The sequence below is a fragment of the Macrobrachium nipponense genome, chromosome 39 (assembly GCF_015104395.2).
Source record: "Macrobrachium nipponense isolate FS-2020 chromosome 39, ASM1510439v2, whole genome shotgun sequence".
Taxonomy (NCBI): Eukaryota; Metazoa; Arthropoda; class Malacostraca; order Decapoda; family Palaemonidae; genus Macrobrachium; species Macrobrachium nipponense.
The window spans coordinates 33,975,203-33,997,976 of record NC_061099.1 but is presented as its reverse complement, the minus strand read 5'-3'; the positions used below and the strand labels follow the sequence as shown (position 1 = coordinate 33,997,976).

Here is a 22,774-nt window from a genome sequence, read left to right as displayed (position 1 = left end):
TTTTATATTGGTCAAACTGGAAAAACATCACTGCAAAGAGAAAGAGCATAAAAAAAGCGTATATATGCACAAGGTAAACAGTGGAATTGTGGTACATGGTAACGTGGGAAACAATCATTCAATCAACTGGGTAGGGGCATATATATATATATATATATATATATATATATATATATATATGTATATATATATATATATATATATATATATACTATATATGAAAAAAACTAGGCTATATATTCTTATATTCTATGCATTTCCAGCGCTTTATTTGTTTTTTAATTATATATATATATATATATATATATATATATATATATATATATATATATATATAATTAAAAAACAAATAAAGCGCTGGAAATGCATAGAATATAAGAATATATAGCCTAGGTTTTTTCATATATAAAACGTTTCGGTCATAACTTGAATATCTGTCGAGACATGTTTAAACTTGATCCTATAATATCAGAGGAAATTTGTAAAATCTTTCACTCCTAAGGAAGGAGAAATATATATGGGTGGAAAAACATGTTATGGCTGTAAACAGAGAGAAGGACCCTGTCATTAATGAGTTTCGTAATCACTCCTGACACCTGGAAATTGTGGATTTGAGTCTCCAACGGTTTGCATGATTTGTTTTGCTCACTTAGAATCTAAATTGTGATTTCTACCCCTGGGTTTCAGTCCGGTTAGGACCCACATCCAGTCCTAATTTTTTTTGAACTGTAGTGATGTGTGACATACAAATCACGTGTTAATGTCATGTCACACACATACAACATATGTATACGTATGTAGGCCTAATCATGAATACGAATATTCCATGAACATAAACCCATACACACACATGTTTGATTTATATATTTTATATATATATATATAATTATATATATATATATATATATATATATATATATATATATATATATATTATATATATATGTGTGTGTGTGTGTGTGTGTGTGTGTGTGTGTGTGTGTGTGTGTTACAGTCTTACAGTGCGAGTTACTGAATTAAGGAAATTAATTTCAAAGGCGTAACTTATAAAAACTTAAGAAAAAGGCACGAAAACAAATAGAAAAAGGGACAAAAATACGGTTATCCTCAACCGCAAGGAAACCTTCTCACGCAAGGGTGACAAGCGATACTGCCCAGTTAGTCTAGTAGATTAGGAAAAAATCATGCACTTTTGAACAGATTATCAAAATTTGGCTCCTAGAAGACTTTTGATGCTCTTTCTAATAAGATGAGGAGACAAGTGATCTGAGCACTCCATGACCCCAAAAAGTGACATTTTTCAAAATGGCCGCCTAAAATAGACCTATGCCTATAACTTTTGTTGTAAGTCAGGTAGAAACAAGATTTTAGTAGCTTTACCTATATTTGATCAATGTGTCCTATCACGTGCTGCTACCAGAAGTCCAACATGTGTGGCATTCATCTTGGAAATCCAAGATGGCTGCCCTGAAGTTACCTTTATGTATAAATTCGTTGGTAGGAGAGACGGAAATATAGTATTTGGGTGTCCAAACCTGTGTTCTAATGTGTGACCTGTCTTCCAGGTAACTCAAAAATTAAATATATGTGGCAGCCATTTTGAAAATTCAATATGGCTGCCTCCAAATTAAACTTTTGTGCATACATTGATGATAGATACTTCATGGTTTTGCATGATTTCCTGAGTAAACCATATAGAAGGGTGGTGCTTTATGTTTCAGGTGTGTCATCCATCTCTTTGTCTTATATCCTGTCTGTATATCCTTATGTCCTTCTGACTGGCTGTCTGTCCCTGTCCTATCTGTTTTTTTGTATATGTCTTCCAATCTGTTTAAACATCTAATTCCTGTTTTCATTTTATTTCAGGTGCATAAATATCAAATACAATTATATAGCCAAACCCTTCATGAAGCAATCGCCCTGAATGTTGTACATACATGTATATAGACTAGTGGTGGTGGTAGTTGTAGTGCTAACAGTTTAACCATAGAAAATGTCTGAAATGTGCATGCAACTGTTAGATCCAGTGGAAGGAGCTGCCATGCAGAAAACTGCTAAACCCTCCAACAACGAATTGGACATTATGTATTTTATGCTAGGTTATGAAACCAAATGAGAAACTTAAACTCCCAGGTGGTAAAACACAACGAAGAGACAGTGAATGTAGTTACAAAAGGTTAGCAGAAAATATATATGAATTTGAACAACTTGGATGTGTTCCATTGGATATCGACATTAAAAGACTGGACAATGGCAAAGGAATTGAAGCAACGCTACAAGAAAATGATGCCAAGTTTCACAAGTCATGTGAAGGCCTTTTCAACAACCAGAAGCTACAGAGGGCTAAAGAAAAGAAAGCAAAGCAGGAGATTGGCTGTCAACCAAGCCCAGCAAAAAAGAAGCTTAGATTAAGCAGTGACAGCATGCCAAAAGCAGAGTTATGGCTTCTTCTGTGAGAAAGATGAGAGTGAAGCACCTTTGATCAAAGCAATGTCACTAAATGTTGATCGCAGAGTCCGAGAGTATGCTCATATACTACAAGACAGAAAACTTTTCGGCAAACTTTCTGCTGGAGATTTGCCAGCTCGTGATGCTGTTTATCACCACAAATGCATGACAGATTTGTACAACAAAGTTAGGGAAAAGAAGAATATTGATGACAGTGGAACAAAAGATGCTTTCAACACTGGGCTAGTTCTAAGTGAATTGGTTTCACACATAGAAGAACAGAGAGGGTGAATCACTTCCAGTATTTAAACTTGCAGACCTAGGGAAAATGTATGATGCAAGAATGGCTAAAATAGATCCAACATATACCCAAAAGGTGCATACGACTAGACTTAAAGAAAAAGTTGTTTAGCTCTTATTCCAGACCTCAGGGCCCATAGTGAGGGAAGAGATATAATATTGATGTTTGACAGAGATATTGGAAAGGCTATCCGCATTGCTTGTACATATGCTGATGAGGAAGTATTCGATTTGATGCATGCAGCTAAAATAGTTCGCAGAGATATACTTTCCCATGAATACTCATTTGATGGTTACTTTGAGCCAGGATGTGAAAAGAATGTGTCCAAGAAGTCTTCTTGTCCTTGTAAAGATGATATTACAAGGACCTTGTATCAAAGATCAACAATGTGATGATGATGCTATGACCAAAATATGCCCTTTGTCTGTCACAGCTACTGATTTTTTAATACGAAGAAGACCTCAAGAGAAGCTTCATCTACAAGACATCAGAAGTGCAGAGAGACAACATTTTCAATCTATGCAGCCCTACTCATCCATGCAAAAACTCGACAAAGAAGTCTTGTTGATACTTTGTTTAGTCATGGACTCTGTATATCATATGAACAAAGCACTCAAGAGCTCTCAACAGCTCTTGCCAATGGTGTCATCAAGCAGTTTGAACAAGATGGATGTGTCTGTCCCTACAACTCTAAGAAAGGGCATATTCACTGTTGGGGCAGTGGACAACATCGACCATAACACTTCCTCAAGAACATCAAAGGATTCATTTCATGGAACAGCTGTTTCCATAATTCAGTTTCCTACTGTATCTAATCCTGGAACTGAAAGAACCAAAATCTGTATTGAACCAAACCAAGGTAAATTTGCGACCTTGCCAGATGATTACTCAGAGATTCCTCCACTGAAATGCCCAGTTCAGAGCCAATGGTTCCAAGACAAGGAGAGGTGAAACCAAAGCTCACAATATTGCCAATATGGCAAAAGAACAAGAAGACCTCTGGCTTGAAACAGTTGGTGAGAAATTGGAAAAGGACAAACTTGATCCAGATGACCATGTTTCATGGGCAGCCTACCACGCAAGTAGACTAACAACAGAACAAATAAGACCACCTTCCCCTATAGCTCTACTCCCACTATTCACAGAGCAGGCCCACACTGCAGCTATGATTTCACATTCTATAGGAACTGGTAACAAAGGCCACTGCAAATCTCAACCCAGGCCAGGTCCCTGTAATCACAGTGGACCAACCATTGTTTGCTATTGCAAAAAGAATCCAGTGGGCATTTCCAGAGAGGTTTGGTGAGAGCAAAATTGTTATCATGATGGGGGGACTCCACATTGAAATGAATGTAATGAAGCTGTTGGGAGATCTTCTTGATGGAAGTGGATGGAGCAGTATTGTAGTCCAGGCTGGTGTTACCACTTCAGGGCGTGCAGAAGCTATTCTAAAAGGCTCACACGTGACCAGGTCACGCTATTTGCATCAAGTTACATCTGCTGCATTACATATACTGAAGAAGAAGCATATGCATCCTACCTGTCATCACTTGACGTCCATATGAAGTGCCAATGTCTTTCCACATGTGGGTTGATTCAAGAGTCAAGAGTACACCTCAGTTTCAGTACTGGAATATGGTGCAGGAGTTGGAGCTACTTTGCATTGCAGTATATCCGTTCTCTACGTGAAGGCAATTTTGATCTCTATGTTGAGTGCCTTGGACAGCTAGTTCATTGGATGTTTTCCATGGATCATACCAAGTATGCCCGCTGGCTTCCCATTCACATTAGAGACATGGTACAGCTACCAGAGAAGTGTCCACAACCTACGTCCAATTCAAGCAAGGTCATTTGTTGTACAGAGGTCAGATCACCTGTTTTCTCTCATGGCCTTGGACCAAGCGCACGAGCAAATGAATGCCAAAATCAAAGGAGATGGCGGTATCATAGGTCTGACGGAGAACTCAGCTGCCATGCAAAAGTGGGCTACTGCAGGACCAGAGGTTGTTAGAATCACTGAGGAGTTTGAAAACTCATTCCAGCTTTCAAATCAAGAAAGGGTACGTCTGCATCATGATCAAGGACCATCAACGCAGGCAAAGTTTGCTGAGGATGTGAGAGCAATAGTAAATACCTTTCAGAAACTTGAAAATCCTTTCAATGAAGAAAGCCAAGACCTCATAGCACTTGATACCAAAGAAGTCATAGCCCAAAGAAAGTAGTTTTTTGTCTATCCAGTCTATCAATACTATAGGAAAGGCACAATATGAAACCTTTGTTGAGGACAGACTTGTAAAAGGGCTCAGCACTTCTTCACTGAGAATTATACCAAGAATAATGTGCCTTTATTCCAGAGAAAACGATCCAGGGCAGCTTTCAAGAAACAGGTTTCAAATATCTGCCCTTAAAAGCAATGTTGAGCTATTTTCACGGATGTACATTGCTTGTCAAACCAGAGAAGGGAACATGGATGAATTTTTCAGACATGAAAACCAGGCTGTCCCACCTGCTCTGTCTGATATGTGATGAGGACAATGTAACTTTGATGATGTATTAAGAGAAATCTAATTAAGTTTAGTCATTATAGATATATTACTATTTCAAACTATATACTGTATTATTATGATTGTGGTGTGAGTAAACAAGATGAATACTCAAATGTGATATAACTATTTTTGAGAAATGCATTTTACTATAGCTTCAAACACTTAACATATGCCTAAAGATTAAATTTTTTTCTGATGCATCTATTACTGTGTTAAATTGTTGGCTGCACTTTTGACTGTCTATGGAACACTTGTAATGCACCTCAGAAAAATCCTTTTTGTCATTAATATGTTGGATGCACTCTTTGAGACATTTTCCCCAAGATCAAGCTTGTACATTTATTAAATTATTAAATTAAATGTTATAAAATGTTGACTTGTTGGCAGCCATCTTGAAAGGTGTTCTATTTATTATTTTTGGTAAAAAAACAGTGCATTATGGTCATTGTACTTCAAAAAGTATCAAGATAATTAATATTCCTAAAAACAAACATCGGGGCAAAAATTTTAAAAAGTGGCAAATATAAGGCGGCCATTTTGAAAAATGTCATTTTTCAGGGTCACAGAGTGCTCAGATCACTTGTCTCCTCATCTTATTGGAAAGACCACATAAAAATCTCCTAGAAACCAAATTTTGGTAATCTGTTCAAAAAGTGCACAATTCCTACTAGTTTTTGACCTAATCCACTAGACTACAGAGGCCCTCAAGAAACTGGAACTCAGAAAACTTGGTCACACCTCATTTACGCCTACACCAGCCCACTTTCTAGGATTAATTGGCGCTCCCTTTTAGTGACAGGTCAGAGAGCCAAGGATAATTCCAACAGCCCATCTGGCAAATTTTAGAAAAGGAATTCTATGCTCCCTTGTTTAAAAAGGGGGAAGTGTTAAACTCGAAAGCCCCGCCTTTCCAAGGGTAGGCCTATGGTTTTAACCAATCAATTCAGCAGTGCCAGATTGTAAGGATGTCCCTAAATAGGTCCCAACGAATACCCTACTAGGATACCCAAAGGACACCTCAAAAGGCCAGGGTATGAACAAGAGGCATTTCCAAATGAGAAGTCTGCCAGTTACTACAGAAAGGGTGACAGGAAGGCGGTTTTGTAGAAAGTCTGTAGCAACTCAGACACAAGAATGCTTTCAGAAGATGCCACACCCAGTCAAAGTCCAAAATCCGAAGGCGGTGCCAAGACGAGGTCATCTGAATGAAAAGGCTGGACAGAGAGAGAGAGAGAGCGAGAGAGAGAAGACAGCGGAGAACAGTGGAGAAAGAGTGGGACAGAAAGAGGGAGACAGGGTGGAGAGAAAAAGAGGCAGAGAAGAAGAGCGAAGTGTGGTGTGCGAATATAGACAGTGTTAAGTGACAATATTGTACTTGGTAAAATTCCCTCATGCCTAATAGACTTGCAGAGAAAACAAAGTGCCTTCAAATAGTTTGTCTCTGTCCAAGCGCCCAGAAACAGAAAGGTGGAGATATTATAAGATTCCCTATCCAGAATAAATACATATAAGGACACATCAATTTAATTTTTCCCAAATAAAAGAACTTTTAAGATAAACCAGATAGATAACATTTCACAAGTTGCGATTAATTATATAATTACTCCTCACTGCCAAACCCTTCCAGTTGTCTCCCTCAGGTCGATCGCTACCTTAGAGCTGTAGGAAAACATATATAGATATACATACATATATATATATATATATATATATATATATATATATATATATATATATATATATATGTGTGTGTGTGTGTGTGTGTATATATATATATATATATATATATATATATATATATATATATATACACACACACACACACACACACACACACACACACATATATATATATATATATATATATATATATATATATATATATATACATATATATATATATATATATATATATATATATATATATATATATTTGTTAGACGATTTAAAAAGGTGAGGTATAAGCATGAATACGAACGGTCATACACGTATTACGCACTTTCATATACATGACCGTTCGTATTCATGCTTATACTTCAACTTTTTATATATATGTTCACGTTCTTATCCTTATCAATGCCTTGATCTCATCTTTTTCACGACTTAGGAGCTAATACGTACTTATCGAAGGAGTGGAATAAAAAAAAAAAAAAAATAAGAGAAGTCGACACTGAAAGCAGAAGGAGGAGGAGAAGAAGAAGAAGCAGCAGCGGACGTCGTCTGCGCTTGGCGGAGTTCACTTGAGGTCGGCGCAAGTCAAGTCGAGGACCACAATAACAAACTGACGACGCTCGTCCTGTCAGTCAACGTCGAGAAAAACTTTGATCATGATATCTCTAATATGTGATATCATTGCCTCTTCACCATACTCATAGCTTGTGGCCGCTTTTTGAAGGTGAGCTGCGTCGAACCCTGAGTTTTTGAGAGGCCGCTTCCTTCTCTGTCGCCTTAGATATGGGACCCAAGTATTGATGTGGGCGCTAAGGTACAATTATTTCGTTCCATTTTCGGACCTGAATCGAGTGACGTTTCAGATGTTGCAGTTCAGTGCGTTATGTCCTGCCTAGTGTGATGTAGTAGTCGTTTTCGTGGCTATTTCTTGGTAGGCGCGGCTTGCAGTTTCTTAACGAGTCCTGTGCTGGTGGGCCAGGCTACACCACCGTAGGCTGGACTCATCTGTCAAATGAACGTCAGTCCAAGCAGGGCTTGTTGGCAGGGTGCCTCGTCCAAACTGAGGTGAACTGCTATAGCTCGTAATAGGTACCTATTTGCTTTTATTTGATTTTTATACCATAACTCAGTATCTGAGTTTTTGTGTGCAAATGCTAAAGTCTGATACCTAAATATCCTTAATACGAAAATCATACTAAAATCTATCACAAATTTACTGTTGCTGAGATAGCTAGTTACAGCTTTTTATTTCAGCATTCATTCCCCTTAAACACAGCACTCGTTGGAGTGCTGTGGTATTAAAATAGTATAAATGACAATATTCTCCCAGGTAGGGTAATCTGAAGGTAGGCTGTGAGGTATTTCTAAGCAACAGCTCTGCAGGGACTAGGTATTACTTTGGAAATTGATTTTTCCAATATTTAGTATAGTGTTGCTGATGAAGGATTTTGTGTTTTTTATCGTTGGTCAATTAGCTTCATGGTTGGGGACCCTTTGGGAAACCGGGGTTTTGGGTGGGGGAAATCATTGGGAGAAGTGGAGTGCCATGTTGATGTTATGGAATGGTTCCTCGAATGCACAAGTCATTAGGGAGCCATATGTTTAAGAAGGGTTGGGCTAAGGAAACCTTGGGTAAAAAACCACATGGTACAGGGGTGGACCATGTACGATCAATGTGTACAACCCAAAGAAAAGTACATTATAACGCGTCCTGACACTGGAGTAGAGGTCTTTACCTCCGTTTCTCACCAACAACAAGTCGCGTCTGATGCCCATCTCCGATGTCAGGATGCGTTATAATGTACTTTTCTTGGGGTTGTACACATTGATCGTACATGGTCCACCCCTGTACCATGCGGTTTTTTACCCTATATAAAAGAAACTCCCCTATAACATTGTGCATGCACAATAACTTCCCAGGATGGCCAGCATACAACTTCTGAGGGTAGTTGGGTAGTTATAGTTTAATTACAGTCGACCGACAAAAAATAACTATAAATTCTTGATAAGCAACCAAAATACTAATGGAAAATCAATTTCCAAAGTTAAAAAGTTAAGTATATCTTAGTTTTACCAGACCAGCTGATTAACAGCTCTCCTACAGCTGGCCCGAAGGATTAGATATTTTTACGTGGCTAGGAACCATATGGTTACCTAGCAACGGAACCTACAGTTTATTGTGGGATCCGAACCACATTACGTCGAGAAATGAATTTCTATCACCAAAAATAAATTCCTCTGATTTCGCGTTGGCTGAGCTGAGAATCGAACTCGGACCACCAGATTGATAGCCAAGCGCGAAGTCCACTCGTCCAACGGGAAACTAATTTCCAAAGTATTACCCTATGCGGAGCTATTGCTTAGTTCTACAGCTGTGAAAACTTGATTAGGGCAGATGCTGTGCTGGGCTGAGTAGGCAAGTAGGCCCATGCAGAGTTATCTAAAGTGAAATTTTATCATATTAAGCTCTACCAGTTGCACCTTTTGTTCTACACTCACCCCCAATTCTTTTAAGTAGTGTTATGTGGATCATATTGACTTGAGAAATGGCTATTAGTGTGTACCTCTACTTAGCAGATTTTGTTACTTAACTGTTACTTAAAGGAACTACTCGAGTCCAATAAAAGAGATAAAAATATTTTGTACTTACCAGAGAACTTGGATAAGTATGATAAGGTTATTGCACAGTAGACTGGCTCTCTTGTTTGTGCCTATGAGGAGGAAGGTGAATGAATGAACAAACACACTCACGTTGACAGACACTTTCCTGGATAGTGGAAGAACACGTGCACACACGACCAAAGCTTTTCCTCCATGCACCATGTTAAAAAGCAATAGTATTCACTTACTTTGGGCCCAATTCTCTCTCTCTCTCTCTCTCTCCTCTCTTCTCTCTCTTTCTCTCTCTCTCCTCTCTCTCTCTCTCTCTCTCGTTCTCTCATCTCTCTCTCTCTCATCCTCTCATCTCTCTCTCTCTCTCTCTCAGCATTACTTTATGCTGTACTTAAATAATTAATACAATAATTTATTGTTACACATTTTTAAGTGTGTGTGCTGCGTGCATGTTTAACAGGTAGGCACATTTACGTATCATGTTAGGATAAGTTATACAGTTAGAATATATTTGCTTGCCTCTCATGCGCTCTATTTGTCAGTTTTTTATGTGAAGAGTTTGAGATAATTACAATTAAAAAGAAACAATTTTTGTGTTTTATTTTTATTTTTTGGGTTTTGTATACTGTACAGTACTTTACACATCTTGTAAGCAAAAGTATATACAGGTACATGCACATATTGTTAGAAGCAGTTAATTTTGCAGATATATCTTCGAATTCAAATGATGAAGTAATAAAACACTTGAAATTGAATTGTAATTACAAAAGAATGGTTTGGTTGGGCTATTAGATACTTAATATGGAACTACATTAGACTATAAGCTATGAGAGTCAGCCCTGGGGTACCTTATTTTGTAGGTGTTTGTTATTTAGTGGACTCCGTTACTTAGCAGAAGGGGCTGTCCATTAAGTTGAGGTGACATTGTACTTATTTAGTATACATTACATATTAATTGTCCAGGGAAAATAAAAAGTATAATGGAACAGAGCCTTTAAAAATATTTGTTATATTATTTTACTTCAATACCAATATACTTGATATTAGAGTTTCTGTTATATTTGTAAGTCTTCTTAATATGCTATGCTAAATACAAATATCTGCAAAATATTTGTTTTTAGCATGGCATGCTTACAAATATAATACTACAGAAATTCCAACATCAAGTATTGATATTGAAGTAAAATACATATTACATATTGCAAATACTTTTATAGGGTCTCTTCCACTATATGTACTTCTTTATCTTTGCTGGACAAATAATATATGTACAGTGATGCTCAAATCTCTTGCAACATGATTCTTTTTGTATCGTCCAGATTCTCAGACTCAATGTGAATTCACAGCTAGCCCTATTTTCTTTATGGTTATGTAAATATGATCCCTTTTATGCATTTGTATAATTCGTAATCTTTGTGATTTGAACTGATTATTTTTTTACGCTGCTTAGTTCAAAGTGTGGTGTGATAAGGTTAGCGGTGCCAACAATGAAAGCACACTTAACATGCTCCTCGGACTGGTCAACATAACTACGTCTGTTATGACGGTAGACCTAATAAGCTCAACAGTCATAATAACATTTTCAAAGTAGGAATATGAATTAAAACAGTTTTCTTTGAATGTTGAAGCTTTCTGCTGTGTTTAAGCTGCTTTTATTTGCAAAATGTTTTATAGGCCTAAAAGAATAATCTAAGCCTTCTGGGATGTAATCTGTTACTAATGAATTTATGTGTAGGGATTACTTGTTCTTTGACGGATACAATAGGAATATGAATTGCAACCAGTTTTCTTTGAATGTTGAAGTTTTAGGCTGTGTTTAAGCTGCCTGTATGTTGCAAAATGATTTATAGGCCTAAAAGAATAATCTAAGCCTTCTGAGATGTAATCTGTTACTAATGTTTTTATTTGTGGAGATTACCAGTTCTCTGAGGAATAAAAGATGATGATGATTTTGATTATATGGAGAAGATGGCTATTAATATCATAAGTATTAATATTGAGGCGTATGGAACACTTGTTTTAAAATATTATTTTCTGAAAAGTCCCTCTTCTCGCTTTTGGTGTATAATTTATTCTTTCATGGGGTAACTTGAAGTGCAAGAAGGTGTAGATAACCTCATTTGCTTTCTGGCTAGAAAGTATTAATAGAGAGATGTGAATCTTAAGTGTAAAGTAAAGAAATTTAACACCTAGGCCTAGGAACAATATCTTGGTTCTTGACAAAAGAATAATTCCATAGGCGAATATTTGCTAGTATGCCATCATTTTTGTATTTAACAAATAATTATGTATGAAAATCCAAATATTCCTGTAACACATAAAAAGTGAATGTATTCAAGATAATTTCATTGTCGCTACTCATTGTAGACCTACTGATGTTACATCAGGTGGTTGTTGTAGCACTGACACCAATGGTACGTCACAGGCTCACGCATGCTCCCCTCACACGTTGATATCGGTGGGGGCATTCTACTTTGTATATATACATTTTTTACATTTTTTTTCTGTATTGAGGTGTAAGGCAATCAAATCGGACTATTTCAAATTTTATGCTTGCTTTTGAATTATTATTAATGTTATGGCAATTTTTTTTCGTTGTTTTTATTTCACATTTGAACTGACGTTTGATGGCGACTTCGTTTTAGTCAAATGCTTCAGCGATGTGTAAATGAAAGATTTTAAAATATTTTGTAAGATTTTTTTCTGAAATTTGGCTACACGTGACATTTTCTTACAGTTTTGAAATATATGACAGATTTCACTCTTATGAATCATATTATGGCCTTATTGTATACAATAATGGCATTTTTGCATTGAAATAAAAGATAAATATGGAGCATTCTGGGTTGCCAGTTAGTGAATTTTGAACTAAATCTTATGGAGTCATGTTGCATGAGATTGGAGCATCACTGTATATTCTGAATAAGTACCATGTCACCTCAAGTTATTGGACATCCCCCTCATGTTACTGAGATATTTACTGTCTTTTACTTTATGTTTCAACTTTCATCCCATGGGACTGTTACTAAACATGGTGCTCATGTGAGTTTGGCTGGTATTAAAGTAAAACTTTACAGTATTTGTTGATGGGAGTAAAATATAGATTAATTTATGTTGTTCTTTTTGTCTGTAAATCTTCAACTGAAAACCCTTATGGGCACAGTCAACAGACTGTAAAACCAAGAGGGCTCCAAAGGAGTCAACCTGCAAAGAGAGACATTATAATAAAAGTGGGTAAATTAATAAATATGAGGGAATAGATAATGACACCAATGCACATGAAATCCAGGTGACAGCAAAGAGCAGGAATGGATTTGCTCCTCACCAAAATAAAGGGTAAACTATTCAACATTTTAGTTGTAGTGAAGATGAAACTCCTAGCAAACTGAGTACAGAGTAATAAACCTGATGTTAGAAAATGACACACTGCAGCAGCAGCCTGTCCAGTGTTGTGAGCAAAGCAGCCAGGTTAGGTAAAGAAGAGTTCCGAGGGTGTATGTTGTAGTAATAAATTTTAAGTTATGAATATAATGAACCCACTTTTGAGTCTATGCCACAAGTCAACATGAAGAGTTTGCCAAGTCAACTTGCCTACTGATATAACTCTATCCAAGAGTGAAATATGAGAGTCAGCACCCAAGGACAACAGTGGAGAACCTTGATCCTCATGGGTGATGAAGGGAACCGCAGTCACACCCCTCCAGCTCCAACTAAGGGGAAAGGGATGGTGAGGTTACATTCCCCCTCTCCAGCAGCCATGAGTAGGGTGGTGCCTGTCATGCCACTAGGCAAGGTGGCAGAGAGGGAGAGCAGAGCCTTGTGCAGTCTCTGTCCTTTGGGATGGTTACAAACTACCTTTCAGGGACCGAGACCCTCCCCACAACATTTACTGCTTCTATTCATGACCTTCTCTCCAGGATCTTAAAAATTCTGGCCCTGTCAGCAAAAGTGAAGGGATTGGTGGAGAATGAAGTGCTGAAAGTTGGTGGCAATCACTTTTCAGGTCCTATAGTAGTTGTCTCCTTCCTGGTGGAGAAGGTGACTGGTGGCTGGAAACTAGTCATCGATTTCTCTCCTTGAACAAGTTTGTTCCCCAGAGCCTACTCTGGGGATGAAAACAGTACAGTGTTCCCCCCGTATTTGCGGGGCATGCGTACCAGACCCCCCCGTGAATAGTTAGAATCCACGAATGTTTGGAACCCCTATAAAAGCGCTAAAAACAGCCTATTTTGTTAGTTAAAACTTAAGAAAAACCACTAAAAATGTTCATACTTGGTTTTTTAATGGTTTTATCACAAAAAGTGCATTTTATGATGAAATTGATCACAAAAACCAGGAATTTGTGGATATTTCTCATAGAAAAATACCGCGAATGCGCGAGTTTTCTGCGAATAATGCGGGGAAACGTTCCCGAGAGAAATCCGCGAATCCGGAGAACGCGAATACGGGGGGTCCACTGTACACTCATTGTCGGATTCCATCAGCAAGGGTGACATCATCTGTTAGTAGGTCTGATGGATCCATCCATCAGTCCTCTAGGAAGTACAGTAGACCCTTGACTCACGAACGCATTGACCCACGTACAACTCGATCCCCGACCAAAATTATAGGTAAAATTTCACCCTTGACCTACGAACTAACTTTGAGATACGAACAAAAAAAAATGCGGAAAATAAAAATTCTGTTTGGGTCATGAACTAATTTTGAGACATGAAACATTTGAAAAATGCTGGAAATTTCTGGAAAATAACAATTCACTTTGTTTCACAAACTAATTTTTAGACACAAACATTTGAAAAATGCGCGAAATCGCCCAGCACACGTGAGAGCGTTTGAGTTGCCATGGGAACAGCCATCCTCCAGCCCGCCCACGCACGGCGTCACCCACGCATCGCTCTTTGTCTCATCTCATTGTGTACAAGACGTTCGTCAATTCGCTTAGCATTTTTTGCGCTAAAACTTGTGATTTTCTTCATAATGGGCCCTAAGAAACGTGAAGAGTGGTGGTGAAAGTAAGAAAGTGAAGAGTGATGGTGAGAAGAGGGTGCAGAGGAAGATAACCATTGAAATAAAGAAAGAAATTATAGAAAAGTTTGACGTGTGTTCGCTGTGACCGATATCGCAAGTGAGTACAAGATGGCCAAGTCGACAATTTCGACAATTTTGAAAAACAAGGATGCCATTAAAGAAGCAAATGTTTGCGAAGGGAGTGACAGTACTAACCAAGATGAGATCGCAAACCCTCGAAGAGGCAGAAAAAATAATTTTGAAGTGGGTACATGAGAAACAGATGGCAGGTGATAGTGTAAACGAGCCGATCATCTGCGAGAAAGCTCGGCAAGTGTATCAGAGTTTGCTGAGGAACTCCCTTCTACTAGTGCCACGCCAGATGATTTTAAGGCTAGTAAAGGGTGGTTTGATAACTTCAAGAAAAGAACTGGAATTCACTCTGTAATTAGGCATGGTGAGGCTGCTAGCGCAGACAAGGCTGCTGCTGAGGCATTCGTGACTGAGTTTGCCGAGTTCGTGGAGGCCGAAGGATACGTCGCTCAACAGATTTTCAATTGTGATGAAACGGGCCTCTTCTGGAAGAAGATGCCCAACAGGACATTTATCACCCAAGAAGAGAAGGCGCTCCCAGGCCACAAGCCAATGAAGGATAGGCTTACGCTTTTGTTATGCTCAAACGCAAGTGGCGACTTGAAACTAAAGCCGCTACTTTGTCTACCATTCAAATAACCCGCGTGCCTTTAAAGCAGCACAACGTAAATAAGGCCAGACTGCCTGTAATGTGGAGGGCCAATACAAAAGCATGGGTGACACGGAACTTGTTTATGGAGTGGGATTGATGAAGTGTTTGCGCCGACCGTGAGTCAGTACCTAACAGAGAACAAGCTACCCCTGCGGTGCCTTCTGATCATGGATAATGCCCCGGCACACCCTTCGTACTTGGCTGACTGCAAGTGAACATGACTTCATTCAGTTCAAGTTCCTTCCACCCAACACGACCTCTGTTCTCCAGCCCATGGACCAACAAGTCATTAGCAATTTTAAGAAATTATATACGAAGGCGCTCTTCTCCAGATGCTTCCGTGTAACTGAAGAGACAAAATTAACCTTAAAAGAATTTTGGAAGAAGCACTTTAATGTTTTTCACTGCATAACCCTCATTGATAACGCATGGACTGAAGTTACGTACCGCACATTAAATTCTGCGTGGCGGAAACTTTGGCCCCAGTGCGTAACTGTCCGTGACTTTGAGGGCTTCGATGCAGAGATTGTGCAAGAAATTGTGTCCATGGGCAACAGTATGGGTCTACAAGTCAACGACGAAGATGTTGAAGAATTGGTCGCTGAACATTCAGAAGATTTGACTGCGGACGAACTTGTTCAACTCCACAAAGAGCAGCAGGAGCAACTTGCTCGGGAGCATCAACTGACGAAGAGGAGGCTGGGGAGGAAGTTACAGATGTCAGCAGTGATGTGATAAAAGCCGCATTGGAAAAGTGGAATGATGTCCAGTGCTTCTTGAATTGTATCATCCGGACAAAATTGTTACGAAACAGGATCGTGAATATGCTCAATGAAATTTAATGAGCCATTTCAGAAAAGTTATGCAAGGAAGGAAAAGGCAACAGACATTGGATAAGTTTGTGATTAACGTTCACCAAAAAAACCTAGAAGAGTTGGAATCTCCGGAACGAGATCTCCCCGACCTGGATGGGGGAGGGTCTCCTTCCAGCACAATAACCTCCTCCCCACCCACCACCCTCCTCTTCTCTTGTCCGTCAAGCCAGAAGTCTCGCCAGTCATAGTAAGTGTTCACTTTACAAACGTTTTTTATAGTGTTAGTTTACCATTTAAATTATATTATTAGATATATTAAGGTTTTTTACACTTGACTTTTACATTATCTGTGTAAAATAAGGCAAAATATACATAATATATATTGGTTCGTAAGGGGTCGAGAACCAATTAATATTATTCCCATTAAACCTTATGGGGAAATTAGCTCCGAGTCACGAACAATTTGGAACACGACCAAGGTCTAGGAACGGATTGTGTCTGTGAGTCAAGGGTCTACTGTACCTCCACTTTGTCTGCAACCAGTTCAAAGCTCTGCTTTAGATTAATGTCAGCCCCCAAATGTTCAAGTGAGTATTCACCCCGTTGTTGGCTGGTGCCCATTTTTAAGTTATATGCTTGCTGTGTTACCTAGATGATTTGCCAAGTCTGGCATTGTCTGAGGTGTAATTGCTCTGGAACAGAGACCACTGCCTTTTACTGTGTTGGAACTTGGGATCATGCTGATAGATAAGGCAGCAGTGAAAGTTTTCCCATAAGACTTGCTTTGGTTGGATCAGAGAAATTTCAGTGCAAATCCTGTCATTGGCAGAGAAACAGTGAGATTAGCTTTGGCATGGTAGTCTTCAGTCACTTGCTGTTTTTGGAGAAGCTCTTTCTGCACCAATTGAGGTTATAAAACATAACAGGACACTAACGATATATACCCAAAATTTTTTTTGCTTGTTGTACGTGTTCTAGTAATGATGTCCTACTTTAGTGGTAACATATTGTGTGTCTGCTCTTTAGCTGAATTGCCTTAATTGTATCACTGAAAGTGTTTTGGTATCCCAAATATTAGAGATCTGAAATAGTTATTTTACTAGCTGTATCAACTTTTTTGTCAGTGAGAAAAAATAATTTCCTTGTTTAAATAACTCTTTTACAGGACAAATGAACATCATGCGTAAATGGTGGGGGTCTGGGGGCCGGATGGGCAGTGTAGGAGACTGCGGGGATCCTGTGAATTCACAGGCAGCCCAAAAGCATCTAGCCTTGGGTCTCATGCACTTGAAGAAACTGTTCAGTGAATATTCATACCCCACTCATCCGTTATCTGAACCTGAAAAAGAGGATAAACTGTACAATATGCTCCCACTTTTCTGTAAGGTAAGTTATGATAACCACTTCGTCTTAAATAGTTTAAAATTCAGTCTTTTTGTCTAAATGTATGGTTTGTGTCTAAATAGGTAATGATTTAAATGAGGTATAACTTGCTATCATGTTTGTACTGATGAAGGAAGTGTAGAAAGTATCATACCTAAGGCAAGGAGAGAGCTGCTCAAATTAATTTGACATTTTGTACATACAGTGGTATTGCACTCAGGTTACAATACTATTGTAAATTGCCATTGAAATTTATTTGATCATAGTTGTACCACAGTAAGCAAAAGAAATTTAAAGACATTTTATTTTAAAATTACTGATAATAATAGTGCAGCAATCATACCCAAACCCTTCCATATTCATTTACAGCATTTCTCAAGTATGCCTTTTGTTTATTACTATGTTCCTTGATATAGGGCACCTAATGCCAAGTGGAGCATTTTTCTTTGCCTTCTCACACTGAATTAAGTGGCTTTTTTTTTTACACTTGCTTTCTCTGCACATCAAACAACAATGAATATAGTACACATTCTTTTTTTCCATCTTTGTCACAGTTCCTGGCCTGTGGATTAGAAATTTAAAATGAATTAGTGACCTGTCAACAGCTGGTCTTAAGCCAGAGAAAATTGAGTGGGTTGAGTTCATCAGCAGGTTCATACTGAGCTTGTAAAAAAAATCAGTTCCAAAGGTGAATGCATCCTCAGAATAAAATGACCACCATACATGGCAACCTTTAAGTTGGCAGTGGGTGTAAAGAATCTCTAGAGTAGGTAAAAGTAAGGAAAACCCGTTACAAACGGGCAGTAAACTGTGAGAACAGTGGCAGAAAGAGCAGGGAAACAATGGAAAGGCTGAAAAGAAGAACTTAACAAAAAAATAGTGATGCAGAGATATGAAATTTATGACAAAATGATATACTAGATGACAAAATGGAGTAGATATACTGGTCAAGGATTAAAATTGGTTGAAGTTTAAAGTATTCTCTTTGTTTCAGTTATATTCTGACTTAGTAGCTTGTTCTTTTAATTATTGGGAAAACCCACCTTTTTTATGAATTTAGGGCCAGATTCATACACAGTTTACATTGTTGATAATTGTGATAAAATGTTGTGTGTGCAATTTCTTTTTTATCTGCTGTAGAATTTTGTGTTAAAGTAATATATAAGCAAAAGAATGTTTTATTAGTTTGTAAATGATTACCCAATTGATTTTTGCCTTGTAATCTCTCTTATGTACTTTTTCATGTTTTTTATGGTAGAGAGAATGCTTAATTTTCAGTATTTTCTTTTATTATCTTTAAGGTATTTGGATCAAGCCCAACATGTGATCTTCAAGAGAAATTTGCCGATGTCTTACCCTTCACACAACATGTCAGGTATATATTGTCATAACTATAAAATATGATTGATGTATAAATCCACTTCATGTAAATATGTCAGGATTGCCAAAGAATTAGTTTTTATTGTCAAAATACTAGTATGATTATTTTGTCTATATCTTCATTTTCTACTGAGCTTTTATATAAGAAAAACTTGAAGTTTTGTTAGTAAGCTATTGAGCTAAATATTTTCTCCCACAGTAAACTCATGGTAACAGAAATAAGAAGGCGTGCCTCCAATCAATCAACTGAAGCTGCATCTTGTGCCATAGTACGATTCCTGGAGATTGAGAGCTGTGAAGAAAGCAGTAATGGATGGATGTTACTCTCAGCCCTTAATCTCCTGGCTGCTGGACCACCCACACTTATAGAGGTACTAATATGCTGAACGAGCTGCACTTACAAAGGTAGTGATCTACGCCAGTCCAGCTTTTAGTGGTTGGATTAAATACCTACCTTCCCAGTCCAGATTGTACCTTTCAATACTTAAGCCTGAAAGGCTTTTTTAATGCCTGTCTTTATTTAAGGGAATAAGAAAGGTTGAAAATAATATGGCACGTTGATTTGTTTCATAGCCATCTCACTGTGTTGTCAACCTAAAAGTGCACATTTATTTAAAGAGAACTCTTTAAATATACATTAAAATTTTCTCAAATCTGTACTTATTTATGAGCTTGTGGGAGCATTCTGTGCGTGCTGGGACTTGGGGTTGCTGTTTCCCCTACCCTCCTGATCCCCTACCTATCCTGCCCCCACTTGGGACGGACAAATTGGTTTTCAGGGGGTGGGTGGCTGTGTCATATCTCCCATGTTTCACCTGGAGAATGGCAACACAAGATCAGATCCTCTTGGATTTTATTATTATGGAGTATGTATGTATTTGTACATACTATTGTCTTTTAGAAGCAAAAATTATAATTTTTTATCCTTTTTAAGTCCATTCCAGATTACTGATGATAAGCAACTAGTCTCTCTCTCTCTCTCTCTCTCTCTCTCTCTCTCTCTCTCTCTCTCTCTCTCTAAAGGTGGATTCTTGGGGAACTGTTGAGGTATTCTTTTGCTAAGTGTCTTGAGATCCATGCGGGATAGGATACAGCATTTGGAAATCACAGGAATTTCATAAAAACAAAAAAAACTGTGTTTTTATCTAGAAAGAGATAAAAAAAAATGTGTACGCAAAATGCTAAGAAAGAAACAGGAAGATGTAGTGCTCTGATGTTAAAAATATACAGATCATAGAATTACATGGTTTTGTCACAAGATTAAAAGAGATAGGAATGATAATATAGAAAAGTGGTATACAAGGAAATGACAGCAGAATGGTGACCATTTGACTAAACTGGACAATTGATGGAGATTGCAAGAGGAAGAGGAGAGTGAAAACCTCCCCTAAAATGTAGTGCTGATTTTAGTTATGGGTTTATGTTAGAATTCATTTTCATTATTTTTTATCTACTTGTTTAGTTTTTTTATTTTATGATGTTTGTAAGTTGAAATATTGAGTAGTAACAATATATAATTAAGCTTAAATAAAATTTGTGAAAAAAAGTTTCACAAGACCCCACAATTTTCAGAAAGAAATTATATAAACAGTACAAATAGAAATATTGTTTGACAACTGTACAGCTTGAAATATTTGTAAACATATTTACCATACTTACCATATATTTCAAAAGGGTGTTCTGAATGTAAAGGACTGTTTTGGCCATATGTACTATAAGATCAGTGAGTCCCATCTTGTCAAGGTTTAGATTCATTTGTATTTTTGTTGTATCTTTGTATTTTTATTATACATCGCATTTCCACATGAGTTCGATTTTTTTCAAGTACTTAAAGTTGTCTGGTTTTGCAGGTCATGACTGCAGCTTCACTGCCATCAACGTTAGTCAAGTGCTTATACCTATTTTTTGACCTGCCCGAAGATGAAAGTCCAGCTGCTAATGTAGCGGATCAAGCTGATAATAATGCCACAGAATTTTCCTCTAGTGAAAGAAGAATATTACTTCAAAAAGTTTTTGTACAGGTTTGTAAGAAATTCACTAGTTTATGGTGATAGCAATTAGTCAGGTGCATTCTTTGATTTGCACAGTTAACCATTTTTTTTTTAAATTCTCTGTTGAGGTTCCAATTTCCAAGAAGTATAGAGAATGTAGAAAAATAATTACAGCTAAACATATTGTATGTGATTCAGTTTGGAAATACCAGTGAATAGTTAGTTGTTGAATAGTTCTTAGGGAAAATTTTGTCACTGGCTAATTTTTTGTTTTTCCAGTCATTAGATAGTGTCAGTTAAATGAGTTGACTTAAATTAGATTTTGAGTCATCCCTGAAAGAGTCAAGAATATTGTACGTATTGTTAAACTATACTAGTATATTGATAGCACTAATATATGTTCCCTTGTAAGTTTTAGTTTTCAAGAATTTTAATTGTCTTAGACAGAGAATTTTTGTGTTATTCATTTTTATTAACTATATATGCAGATATGAAATGGTTTACAAGATGCCTCATTTTATGATGATGAAATCTAAGACAAAAGATTTATAGGTGATGGTGATTAGATTTTTATAATTATTTTTTTTAACTATCAGTTAATGGTTCGACTATGTTCTCACGTTGCCCCTGCTGAAGAATTGGCAAGAAAAGATGACTTGACATTGCTCTTCTCAGCTATAACCTCATGGTGCCCACAACACAATGCTCTTTGGCGTAAAAGTGCAGCTGAAGTGTTAATGACTTTGTCTAGGCATGGACTTTCACAGCCTGTTGTCAGTTATATTCACAGTGAGTTTTCTTTCCTTATTTTGGGTCAGTCTCTGGTTTTAAAATAACGTATCATTCAATAATTATTTTTCCAGCTGTCACCATAGTGTAGGTCTGTGTTGAACCTGAAATACAATGGGTTAGGTTTTTCAAGTGTTAATACAGCATTTTGTTCATGAAACTTACCTGTCAGATATATATAGCTGTATTTTCTGAAGTCCGACAGAATTTTAAAAACTTCGACACACGCAGTGGTCGGCCAGGTGGTTAGTACCCATTCCCGCCGCTGGGAGGCGGGTATCAGGAACCATTCCCATTTTCTATTCATAATTTTTTCTGTCGCCGGTGCTGAAAAAACACCTGTTTTCAGTACCTCCGTCTTAGGATTTGGAAACTTCATTGCCGCTAAGTATCCTAATGTCTTTTGATTATTTACTTGGATTTGTGGCTAGGCATACGCTATCTTAAATTGATTTGAATTTGATTCATTTTTGCATAAGATATCTGAATCTAGTTAGGCTAGTTTCAGAGGGTGTTGTCTGCAAAGATAGGGTGTGGCTACCGAAAGCTTCGGTAGATCCGCACTTGGTATGCACGAGGGGTTTGGGGGGTCTTGCTTCTTTGTTGAGATTTGTCATGTAAGGAGTGTGAGACTTTGTCTATTCCGTAAGGAAGACGTATGATTCGTATGTACGCAATTAATCAGTAAACATGTCTAATTCCGTAAGGAAAAAGTATGATTCGTATGTACGCAATTAATCAGTAAACAAAAGTCAGGGTAGTGAACCTGCTAACCTTCCTGTAGACTTATTTTGCCTAACCCTATAGTATGGCCTACGGGTTATGAATATGTCTGCGAGAGGTGATCGCTCTCCTTCATTGTTGTGAAGAGTGCTACTTCTGTTATTGTTACTCCTAACCCTGTAATGTTGCCTTCGGGCCCTAAAACAGTGTCTGTAGAGGTTATTGCCCTTTTCTCTTATACTCTTTCGTTTCGTAACTTAGAATCGAAAGTGCTTGCTTTAGAGAGCAATAGTGAAGTGGCTAAGTGCATGTGGACAGTGCCCCTTGTGTAGTAGCCATCTTGCTTGGTGAGACGTTACCCG

General features: G+C 37.7%; 1 protein-coding gene across 1 annotated transcript in view; it reads left to right on the top strand.

The window, feature by feature from the left end:
• Positions 1-7,779: 7,779 nt before the first annotated feature.
• The window catches only part of LOC135210410 (WD repeat and FYVE domain-containing protein 3-like), a 25,481-nt gene continuing 10,486 nt past the window's right edge, over positions 7,780-22,774 (top strand). The window contains exons 1-6 of the mRNA XM_064243312.1: positions 7,780-8,055; positions 17,312-17,532; positions 18,831-18,904; positions 19,109-19,280; positions 20,760-20,930; positions 21,497-21,689. Coding sequence (XP_064099382.1) covers positions 17,317-17,532; positions 18,831-18,904; positions 19,109-19,280; positions 20,760-20,930; positions 21,497-21,689 — 826 coding nt within the window. The 5' untranslated portion in view covers positions 7,780-8,055; positions 17,312-17,316. The remainder of the gene's footprint in view (positions 8,056-17,311; positions 17,533-18,830; positions 18,905-19,108; positions 19,281-20,759; positions 20,931-21,496; positions 21,690-22,774) is intronic.